This window comes from Acyrthosiphon pisum, chromosome A2 (assembly GCF_005508785.2).
Source record: "Acyrthosiphon pisum isolate AL4f chromosome A2, pea_aphid_22Mar2018_4r6ur, whole genome shotgun sequence".
Taxonomy (NCBI): domain Eukaryota; kingdom Metazoa; phylum Arthropoda; class Insecta; order Hemiptera; family Aphididae; genus Acyrthosiphon; species Acyrthosiphon pisum.
Window position 1 is genome coordinate 81623064 of NC_042495.1, and position 11959 is coordinate 81635022.

The following is an 11959-nucleotide window of genomic DNA, read 5'->3' on the forward strand; positions in this document are numbered from 1 at the left end:
GCCGCGGGCGCCACCTATCGAACAGAAAAGTAAAATGTGATATCGATTGCGATGCTTCCAAGGAGAATAGGTTTGTGAAATAATTTTGTTCATTCTTCGATATCGTATATACCTTATACCTTAATAATATAACCTACCTATTACCTATCATCTACTACGGATAGTTCTACATAGTCACATAGAGAGCCTATATAGATAATATACTATTACATACTTAGATCATATATGATCTAAGATTACATATAAAGGCTCTCTAGTCCTACCTTCTATTGTTCTATGGCCCTACACAATACTCGATTTAAGATAACGAAGATTTTCAAGAAAAAAAATTCGATACTTATCGATATGGACTAGTTAAATACCGACTCGTATCGAAGTCCGATACGGGTCCGATACGTATCGCTTGTATAATGTAATTGCACATGTAACTTCTTGAACGCTCTTAAATCTTGAAGATCAAATTTCTTTCTTGAAAATCTTGAATGTATTATATTCACGGTTTAAAAATAATATAAACTAATACCTATACTATAATAGGCCGAATTCTGCCGGTAAAAAAATCTGTTATCAGTCGGTTAGCGTTAACCGACACTTTACCGTACATTGTACCTATAATTAATCGTTTTGTGATAAAAATGGGGCCCCCCTTGGGAATTTTTAACTGCATGTACCTATAATCATTTTGTTCTATGCTGTTACCTTGGTATCGTCTAATTTTTTAATTTATAATTAGATGCTCAACAATATTTTTATATATTTGATATATCTGTGCCCTGTGGAATGTGGAATGGTCGAGATTTTCAAGGAAGAAATTGGAATTCAAAAGCGTTCAAGAAGTTACATTTGCAATATACAAGCGATACGTACCGGACCCGTTTCGAACTTATACTCCGATACCAGTCGGTACGTAAATACCATAGACCTATAAACTAATGAACAGTTCTTAGAGAGAGAGAGATAGAGATCAAGGGTACGATATAGAGTAAAAGAGAAAAGAGAACGTGTAGTAAATACAGTTTCATAATTATTTTTCTTTTTGAAAATCTTCATATCTTAAATCTAAGAAGATTATGACCTTGACCGTGCTTCATAGTAATATGATAAGTGTTATCATCATTGTTATCAATATTATTTGTTATGAAAATCGATCGATATATTCTGTGTGTGTTTCATCTACTTTCGATTTCCGAAACTGGTGAGTTAAAATGTATTGTGATGTATTAATGTAGTGTGTAGTGTACTCGTTTTAACGCTAATATTTATTCATCAAAAAATATTTGGTTAATCACGTTAAATCTAGACATTCATGTGTAAATTATTTTCGACTTTCGTGATCTACAAATATCTTTACTTGAAATATTTTTGACTATATAAATAGTACTTTTTATACTATCGATAATTTGAATTTCTTTTTTTACCCCCCAAATATATTCACAACACACATAACCTCACTTTACAGTTAACTTTAAGATTAAAGAAAGATTAAGTTTCTTTGAAGTTGAATTGTACATTTTAGTTAATCATAATAATAATTCATATTTCGTAGCATATTGAATTCTTTATTTACTTAGTTAAAAATGGAAGGTTCCGATGTTCCATTGTCTAAGAAGTATGTATGAACTTTACTAATTTTACTACTTTACTACCTAATTCTGTTTAAGAACGTTTCTATCCATAACATGGAATAAGATGTGTGACGTAGACATGTATTGAACTAAAATACTTATTTATCACTTTTCTATTATATTATCCCTTATAAAACTGTATTAATTGAATAGGATTAGGCAGAGATGAAATCATTGTTGAATAAATTAAGATTAAAAACTAGTAATTTGACAAAATGAGTGTATTTATGAGTCAATGGGCTAAAAAATCTATATACCAAACAAGATTTATATATACATCTTGTTGGGCTCAGAGGTATAGTAACATTTCATTCTGCAACTGGTATCGGAGTGAATGATACAAACATTTTGATATATTAAATAAATACCAAACCCGTATAATCTACATTTTATAGCACTAATTACTAATTTATTGACATTTAATTATAATGTTACTAGAATAGTTCTTATCATTGTACATAGATTCTTAACAGTTCAGCTTTAAAGAATTTAGTAGATTTGCTTTTATTTAAAACTAAAATGCATACCTATTTGAGTTTTAGCGCCAGTTGTACCAGCTCCGATTAAGGTTAACCGAAGTTTAATTGGCCGAATTTGCCCAGTGATAAAATCTTATCAACTGATTAAGCGTAATCGAAGTGTAACCGTAGATGGTACAACTGGCCCTTAGTTTGTTAGAAATACATACTTATTAACATTAAAATGATATATAGGTTTGCAGATCATCAATTTTCAATTTTGTATGAAGTGTTATTGCTAGACATGACAATTAATCATGATTAAATCAAACCAGTATATTAATATTATTGAATACAATTTAGGTTCCTATTGTTATATTAATTATTATCAATTGATTGATAAATTAATTTAATTTAATTTTGAAAAACAATATTCACGTTCACTCTGTATCCAGCTAAATTATCTATTTGTATCTAATCTACGTACACTGTAAATTATGTTTGTTTAGTGAGCTCAAACGACGATTAAAAGCTGAACAAAAAGCTAAGGAGAAATTGGAAAAAGAAGCGACTGTTCAGAAAAAATTGCCAGCAGTGAAGAAGGAAAGTGATTTGTCTGCTGCTACTAAATCTGCTGACATTAGTCCTAATGTAAAATAACTATGAGATTATTATACCTAAAGAGTTTCATTAATAAAAAACTAAATTATAGGAGTTCTTCAGTTTACGTCTTCAAACCATTGCTCAAATGAAAAAGGATGGCGAGGAACCGTATCCCCATAAATTCAATGTAACTATATCATTAGAAGAGTTCATTGAAAAGTTCAGTTCTTTGGCTGAAACTCAAATTTTACATGATGAAAAATATAGTGTCGCGGGTATGTTTTATACATACAAAAATAAATTATATTAGTGTTGTAATTTCAAAAATTTGCTCTTCCAATATCCAACCATAATCAGAGCCAATCATAAAATACTCTCCTACTTCAAAATCATTATTACTTTAACAAAATTACGCACAATTTAATAATTAATAATCATTTTTTTCTTAAGTAAAAATAACAATTAGTAGGTACATACATATAAGGGTGTAACAGGTATATATTATTATCTATATCTAATTTAAATTCTTTAATCCATACAATAGTTACATTTATTTGGTACTATACATATTTTTCACTTTAAAATGTTATAAACTATTAATTGTAATACACTTTAGTCTTAAATTCTAATAATTGTTTTTACTTAACTGATTAACTGTAATTGTCCTGTGCAGATAAAGCTGTATAACATATAATATATATGTATACACATATTTTTTTGGTTGGCAATGTCAATAAGATTATTAACTTATTAATTATTTATGTTTCAGGTCGAGTTCATGCTATTCGCGAATCTGGTCCTAAATTAATTTTTTATGATCTACGTGGTGAAGGTGTTAAAATTCAAGTAATGGCAAATGCTAAACAGTATACTACCGAAGAAAGTTTCCTCTCAGACACATCAAAAATTCGGCGAGGTGATATAATTGGTGTTACGGGTAGTCCAGGCAAAACAAAAAAAGGGGAATTGTCAATCTTCCCTCAAAACATAAAATTGCTGACTCCATGTTTACACATGTTACCTCATATGCACTACGGTCTAAAAGATAAGGAAACTAGATATAGACAACGCTATTTAGACTTGATCATCAATGAACATGTGCGTAACAAATTCATAGTAAGAGCAAAAGTGATTTCCTATGTTCGCCGGTTCTTAGACAATTTAGGATTCCTTGAAATTGAAACTCCAATGATGAATATGATTGCTGGTGGGGCAACTGCAAAACCATTTATCACCCATCATAATGATTTGAATATGGATTTGTTTATGAGAGTGGCTCCAGAACTTTATCATAAAGTAATTATAATTATACATTTTATTTATATTATGTCTATTAATTATGTTTACTTTGAATAATAGATGCTTGTTGTTGGTGGTATTGACCGTGTGTATGAAATTGGTAGACAATTTCGTAATGAAGCGATAGATTTGACACACAATCCTGAATTCACTACATGTGAATTTTATATGGCATATGCAGATTACAATGATCTAATGCAAATTACAGAAGATCTCTTATCTGGTACTATTTGATATAGAATAAAAATAATAAAGTATAAAACTAAATGATATTTTAATATCATTGCAGGTCTTGTAAAAAGTATTTATGGCACATATAAAATAAAATATCATCCTGATGGTGTGGATGCCAACACTGAAGCAGTAGAAATAGACTTTACTCCACCATTTAAAAGGATGTACATGTTCCCGGCCTTGGAAGAAATTCTTTCAGTTAAGCTTCCTAATCCTACCGAACTAGCTACAGTTGAAGCAAATAAGTTACTTGACGATCTTTGCTTAAAACATGAAATTGAATGCCCGCCACCTAGAACTTCAGCCAGACTATTAGATAAAGTATTCACTATAATTTAATACACATTTTATTAATATGAATAGTAAAACATAATGTTGGATAAACCTTATGTTCAATGTTTTCTAGCTTGTAGGTGAATTTCTTGAAGAAAAATGCATAAACCCAACATTTATTTGTGACCATCCACAAGTAATGTCACCTTTAGCTAAATGGCACCGTTCCATACCTGGTTTAACAGAACGATTTGAATTATTTGTCATGAAAAAAGAAGTATGCAATGCTTATACAGAATTGAATGATCCTATGATTCAGAGAGAGCGATTTGAGCAACAAGCAAAGGTTAGTGATGTGATCTGGTGATCAACATTAAATAAAAATTATGGTTTTTTTAATTTTCATAAATATCATATCTTTTGTTGTTGATATCAAAAACTTTAACTACAAGGGTTATTACTTATTACCTTAAAAGGACGCCACACCCGCATGTGTTGTCTCCGTTTCAGAAATTCAAGTCTAATGCTGTTAGCTTAAAAATTAAAGTGAATCGACTTATTTTAAAACTTGATGGTTAGAACATTTTCTGTGTTTTGTTGGAAGTTTTTTATGATAATTCAGTTCTTAAGTGTGCTATGTGTGTATAATAAATGTTAATTAAAAATGCTCACAACTCAATTAAAAACTGAATTATCGTAAAAAAAAACCTCCAACAAAACACAGGTAATGTTCTTACCATTAACTTTCATAATAGGTCGATTCACTTTAATTTTTAAGCCAACGGCATAAAACTTGAACTTCTGAGCATAAATTTAGTATGTTACGCGTTTGTAAGACAGAGTCAACACAGTGAGTGTGGCGTCCTTTTAAATAGTATTATTATTATTATTACTTATTTAACATATTAGTTTCTATTTTATCATTTATAAATTGAAAATATTATAATATTTGTTAATTTTGTATTTAGGATAAAGCAGCTGGTGACGATGAAGCCCAATTGATAGATGAAAACTTTTGTACATCATTAGAATATGGCTTACCTCCTACAGCTGGTTGGGGTCTTGGTATTGATCGTTTAACTATGTTCTTAACAGATTCTAATAATATTAAAGTAAGTGGCATGTTTGAGTTAAGAAATTATTTAAAACAATTAACTCGGCGATTAGTTTTTTCTAAAGGTTAAACTACTGCACAATTTATTTTCATTATCTGGGTAGTATTATTCAGTATACATTTAAAAAAAATATATATATAAGCTTAAAAAAATGTTTTTGTACAATATATAGAGAAAATAAAATAAGATTGGATCATGATACTATTGACCATATTTACCCCATTAGACAACTTGACATCTTGTATGTTATTTTTATTTACAATCTGATAATGTACTTTTCCGTATAAAGCTTATTTTTTAATTGATCTACTTTATTAATTTTGGTTTTATTATCTATTTTATTATTTTCATATTATCTAGGTATATGAAGTATAAGAAAGTAACTTTTTGTAAATTAATAACTTCATATTTATTTATAGCCAATTAGAAATTATACAATTTTATGAACTATTGATTTTTGTTAATAAACAAAATGTTTAAAAATGTGTGGCTTGGCGCGGTGCTCAATGCGACTGAGAGTAAGTAACCCCGCTGCTACTAATTCCCGGATGGGTGACCACCCGGGTTCGTAGTAGTTAAAACCTTGTCACATATACACGTGTTTGCTTACCTACCGTAACAACACCTTTATGTACCAACCTAACCTACCACAGTTCATAGTCTCTTCAACAGCTAATGGCTTTAGTCACCGAGCTTAAGATCAATAAAAAAAAAATTGTAAAAATGTATGAAATAATATATTTTATACTCAAAAATTATATTAAGGTTGAAATATATACATTAGTGTATATATTTAGTGTTTATTTTTTTGTGACCAATATAAAATCATTAATACAATAAAAATATTTATAATTTTTTGATTATTAATCCTACATTTTTGTAATTTTTAGGAAGTATTATTTTTCCCAGCTATGAAACCAGATGATCCAAATAAAAATAAAGAAGAAAAGAATGAAGATGAAAAATCTACAATTTAAGAACTATGTAATATAACTTAAGTTATAATAATTTCAATATATGGCTAATTTATCAAATAGTATCACATGTATGTTATTTATTGTGAATCTAAATTAAATGGCATCAAACAACTAAGTGACCTATGATTTAAAAAATCATAAAATATTTTGAATATATTTGGTAGGTACCTATATACCACCTAGATAAATTATTCACTTAGTTATATAAACATATGCAATTAGTGTCTTTTGACAGTAATTGACTGCGCCAGGTAACATTTGCATATTAAAATTCTATTGTATGGAATTGTTTGGCATAACAGGTATTTTTGGCCATAATGTATATTGTGATCCTCAAAAGTAGAGGCCTTCTTAAAACGTTTTGTATAAAACAAAAACTATTATATGACGCTGCTGTATCCAATATACAATATGTCCATGATAACTGGAAAAGCTTAATTTATATAGAAATCCATTAGTTTTTTACAATCTGGTTTTGATATATAATGAAGTATGATAATAATAAAATCTTAAATAAGTGGATATAAGTTTGAAATTAATTAACTAATTTTCAGTATGTATTCCTTTTTTCCTTGGTATTACTCAATATGCTTGAATATTATTGCTACATCTCTGTTTGAATATTTTCAATAAGTTCGGATAATTGTTTCCAGTTCAATTTTTGAGATTGTTAGATTTGTTTTTAAATAGCTGTGTTTTACATATTTGAGTTGATATTGGGACTACACTAAAATGTTGGATACAAATTTTAAATAGTCTGCCCTTGCTCCTTGGCAGTTTGCACAGTAGTTGTACCCATGGGCTATGGCTAAAAGTCGTTGCTATGGAAATGTGTGTACAAACAAATTATTAATCATCAATATCTATTACCGTGTGTAACCGTATTCAAGAAAATATTTTTTTTTGTATTTGTTGGAGTGATGGCCATTATAATATGTAATTTCGGAATAGTTTAGAACAAAGGTGTTACTGGTGTTTAATATTTTCTGTTGATGGTTTTTTTTTGTAAACATTAATTAATATAATATAAGGTACTATATTTTGAACTATTAAATATTTACTTATCAGTACGAGTGGTTTATTTTCGTTCGTTGAGTTAAAAATGCGTTTCAAATCAACAATATTAAAAGATTCTGTGGATCAATCTGTTGTTTGTATTGGTTGGACTGGAAACGATGAAATTATAATCGGAAGGTTTGAGAAAGATTAAAGTTACCTACAATATTATATTAAAAAATGTCATTACAATATATAATTATGCACTTAAACATATTACATAATACATTTATCCATTTAATTTAAGCTCGTGGTAATTCCTCTTGAATTGTAGTCTGTAGAATGTTAGACCAATAATAACTACATTATTTTATTGAAAAAATAACGTTTGTATAGGCGTATAGCCACCTACTCATAAGTATTACCATAGGACATATGCACAAATAGCCGATTTTTTTTTGGCGGTACATAAATCCATAGGCGCAATTTCAACTTTTGACTTGTGGGGGGGGGGGGGGCTGAATATATTAAAGGCAAGCAGACCATTGCAATATAGCATTTATAATTGTATGTCCTATGGTTTTTTGTGGGGGGGCTACGGCTAAGTTTGGGGAGTTAGCCCCCCAAAGCCATCCCTCAATTTGCGCCTATGCATAAATTCCTCATAATATTGATTAAAAAAAAACGCGCTGTAGCCCACATCCACAAATATATTTTGATCGACATGCAAATATAAATTTTCATTTACCTACATTAGTTAGGAATTTCATAATTTACATTCAATGTATACTAAGGTCTAAGAAAACGGAGTAGGTAGCTGACGAACACATAATAATATAAAGGTTTCTGTGATAAAATATTACAAGGTCGGGTCATGTTTTTCTCATTTATTTTGTCTTTCTTGACCCATGCTCAACATATCAGTTATCAAATGTATGTCAAGCTGAACCAACCTTGTGTTGTTACCTACTTTTAATATTAGAGTGAATTCACCTATTATCAAACTAAGAAAATTACCTGTGTCCCTACGTTGGATTTTTACGATGTTTAATTTTAGTTTACACGCTTATAACTTACATAAAAATTAAAATAGCAAACGTAAGGATACAGAGTGATTTTTTAACGCATACTCACCCTAGGTTAATATTACTATGCATATTATATTAAATGTTTTTTTTTGGAATGTTTAAATATGTTTGAAGAGTGAAGACCATATTTTCGAATATTTGATATTTATTGTACCACTTAATGATCCTGTAACAATACAAATGTCAAATTTCTGTTTTTCAAATAGGAATCCTTTTTTTTTCACTTTTAATTATTCAGCAGATATCTTTTTTGAGAATTTGATATATCTAAATCGAAATTATAACGAGTAGTTCTTGAGTTAAATAATTTTGTGTATTGAGTATTTGTGTATTAACGATAATTTTTTCTATTTTAATTGGTAATGGGTTAAGTAAATATGACGATACCAAGATGATTTAGTTATTTCTATTAATCTATCAATATAAATAATTTGTTAAAGTGGTCCAAGATCCAAGTAGGTATAATAAATACTACATCTAATATTACATATAATATTATAGTTAATATTTTTGTAAAACCATTTTGAAGAATTATTGTCCTTAGCATAAACATTTTAATTATTCAGAAACCAGGTACCTACTCATTAGAATTTTGATTTAGATATATCAATATTTTCAAGAAAATCATCCATTAAATAATTTGCAGTAAAAAAGAGGGATTATTATTTGAAAAATAGAAGTTTGTATTGCCACAGCCCATAGGCATAACTAGTTGACTCAGTGCAGCAAAAACCGCAAGTGAACAATTTTATTCATTCTTCACATTTATTGTTCTTATTTGTTCAATACATTTTACTGCAAGCCTGAGAAAGTTGATGATATATTTTAATTGAGTTAAGTTAAGTTGATACAAAACATTTTAAAAAGTTTAAAGTTAATAGTTATCTTAATTTTTTTTTAACTCAGTTAAGTTTAAAGTTATATGGAAACTTACAACTGCCTCCCCTGTGTGTACGCTTATTAGTTATTATCCGTCGTTCTTACGACTTACAACTTACAATTTAGAGGATGTCAGCGCACTGTTTATTTTATCTCTTTGGTCCACGTGCAATATAGACAAAATGCATTAAAGCAGAATCAATTTTTTTATGTTGAGTAATTTTAGAGTAAAATCAGCTATCATAAAAATTATAGAGCATTATTTTTTTGAAGGTACCTACCTATGACATACCTAGTGTTTAATGATTCGTCTAAATATTGTGTAAAAACAATTTAAAAATAATTTAAATTTATCCATTTTTTAATTATTTTGAAAGTCGAATTAAATTTAAATAATAATAAAATATATTACCCTAAAAAATAACCCTTATGTAGTTATGTCAAACCCTCAAAAATATCATCCTTCATAATTTTTGTAATATAGGTGATTTTACTCTAATATATAGCTCAAAAACCATTAAAAAAATTACTTTCATTGGGCCATCACAGTGAGTAGTGAGTACGCATATACTAGTTGCCTCATTCATTTCAGAAACACTCAAACACCCTGTATAGGTAATAGGTATTGTACTTTCGTATATCACCTAATAGGTATTAGGTACTAATATATATATTATATAGGAATCTACCTACGCATTGGGTGTCTATATAATGTTTCTTTACTTTTATAATTTACACACTTTCGATTGTACAACTTAGAAGCGACTCAACATTATCAAAATGGAGCCAAGCCACAAAAGAAAATATAAAGTTGTGTGATATTTCTGACGAATCATCGTACCCTATAGATTTGCATATGTTATCTAGTACTCAGAGACTCACAAACAAGACGGTTGGGATTGAACAAATCCTTATAACTTCATCAAGTGGTATGCTGATAATAAAATGGAAAGTTATATATAGGGTTTCAATAATTTATGTTACATATTTTTTTTGTAATAGGCAAGTTACATTTAATGAGCAAAATCAATAAAATCGATAAAACCGTAGACGCGCATGAAGGTAACGCAACGGTCGGGAAATGGAGTCCTGATGGTTCAACTTTATTGACAGGCTAGTATAATACTTAAAAGTAAATATCTACTACATACATGGCTTTATTATGAATTAAAGTAGTCACTATATTACTATAGTCTACCTTTATGTATTAGATGAGCAACCCATGTGCAAGATAGTTACCCCGGTCAATCATCACTCACAAATTATAAACATTAACATTAATAGCTAATCTCTAACCAGTAAATGTAGCTTAAGTTAATAAATTATAAGTGCCCCAAAGCAAGTAAAAATTATTGCGTCGGGTGACCAGATTTTGCACACATTAACTTTATGTGAACATCGGGAATACGATTGCATATCTATATTGGTCGGATAACAAAAAATTCATCTTAAGAGGACGTGGCACCGCATGTTTTGTCTCCATCCCATAAGTGCGTAACATAACAAATTTTACGCTTAGCAGATTACGAGTAGCACTGTTAGTTTAAAAGTGTGAAGAGTGAATTGATTTCTTATATACACTATAAAAGTTCTACTTTAGTTCTGATTAAAAAAACAAAAACCTTTCTCCTATTTATTTGGAAGAAAAATTATTAGATCACAGGTGCTTTTTATCGACTAACACTAACACTAGAGTTAATACCACGACTGTTAGAGATAGTCATCCAATAAATGACACCCACCCAATTCAGTCTGATAATCGTACCTCCACTTATTCCCAGGCCACTTCTGGTAGAACAGCTAATGACGTGCCTCCTCCAACAACTTCTGATTTAAATACTACCATCACTAATTTCCTTGAGGATTTCAAATCGCTGATAAATCCTCTAATCTCTCTACTCACCAAAGTAATCGAAAAACTTCTTGCTAAGTAAAATGTCTAACAACACAGCTACAAATAAATCACTTCTAATATTACAATTTAATGCAAACGGAATAAAAAACCATATCAATGAACTCCAATCAGTGCTATATAATCTTAGAATTGACATAGCACTAATCACTGAAACTCATTTCACCAAATACTCCAGCATTTATATACCCGGTTATAAACTATTAAAAACAAACCATCCTGACAACACGGCTCACGGTGGTGTCGCTATTCTAATTAAAAGTTCAATCCAATTTCAACCTCTTCCACATTTTTGTCTTGATTATTTACAATCCTGTGCCCTAGTTATTAAGTTAAATAATATTCCTATTACTATTGCGGCTGTCTACTCCCCTCCAAAACACAAGATCACAATTCAACATTATTCTAATTACTTTAACTCAATTCACTACAATTACATTATAGCGGCGACTTCAATGCGAAACACCTCTCCTGGGGTTGCCGAGCAAACAACCCCCGTG

At 29.5% G+C, this 11959-nt stretch overlaps 2 protein-coding genes across 5 annotated transcripts; both read left to right on the plus strand.

Moving 5' to 3' along the window:
* The first annotated feature begins 202 nt into the window (after positions 1 to 202).
* On the plus strand, positions 203 to 6646 carry LOC100168905 (lysine--tRNA ligase). Of its 4 annotated transcripts, XM_001951579.5 has the most exons (10): positions 1468 to 1609; positions 1779 to 1920; positions 2593 to 2734; positions 2796 to 2961; positions 3456 to 3982; positions 4046 to 4208; positions 4275 to 4540; positions 4626 to 4838; positions 5461 to 5604; positions 6498 to 6646. In XM_001951579.5, exons 2-10 carry the CDS (start codon positions 1841 to 1843, stop codon positions 6582 to 6584), a joined length of 1788 nt encoding a protein of 595 aa, XP_001951614.2. In that variant the 5' UTR covers positions 1468 to 1609; positions 1779 to 1840; the 3' UTR covers positions 6585 to 6646. The 4 variants fall into 4 exon arrangements, with proteins under 4 accessions (XP_008183476.1, XP_029346199.1, XP_003244783.1 ...); XM_008185254.3 differs by lacking the exons at positions 1468 to 1609; positions 1779 to 1920 and adding an exon at positions 203 to 903; XM_029490339.1 differs by lacking the exons at positions 1468 to 1609; positions 1779 to 1920 and adding an exon at positions 1056 to 1195.
* A 130-nt stretch (positions 6647 to 6776) lies between these two features.
* Positions 6777 to 11863, plus strand: LOC115034229 (intraflagellar transport protein 80 homolog). Its single transcript, XM_029490346.1, has 3 exons — positions 6777 to 7778; positions 10307 to 10476; positions 10550 to 11863. Exons 1-3 carry the CDS (start codon positions 7687 to 7689, stop codon positions 10663 to 10665), a joined length of 378 nt encoding a protein of 125 aa, XP_029346206.1. The 5' UTR covers positions 6777 to 7686; the 3' UTR covers positions 10666 to 11863.
* The last annotated feature ends 96 nt before the right edge of the window (positions 11864 to 11959 follow it).

Coding starts and splice junctions, on each gene's coding strand:
- LOC115034229 (XM_029490346.1), top strand. CDS start 7,687: ATGCGTTTCAAATCAACAATATTAAAAGATTCTGTGGATCAATCTGTT. Junction 7,779..10,306: donor GATGAAATTATAATCGGAAG/GTTTGAGAAAGA, acceptor TGTACAACTTAG/AAGCGACTCAACATTATCAA. Junction 10,477..10,549: donor CCTTATAACTTCATCAAGTG/GTATGCTGATAA, acceptor TTTTTGTAATAG/GCAAGTTACATTTAATGAGC.
- LOC100168905 (XM_008185254.3), top strand. CDS start 734: ATGCTCAACAATATTTTTATATATTTGATATATCTGTGCCCTGTGGAA. Junction 2,735..2,795: donor CTGCTGACATTAGTCCTAAT/GTAAAATAACTA, acceptor ACTAAATTATAG/GAGTTCTTCAGTTTACGTCT. Junction 4,541..4,625: donor CAGCCAGACTATTAGATAAA/GTATTCACTATA, acceptor AATGTTTTCTAG/CTTGTAGGTGAATTTCTTGA.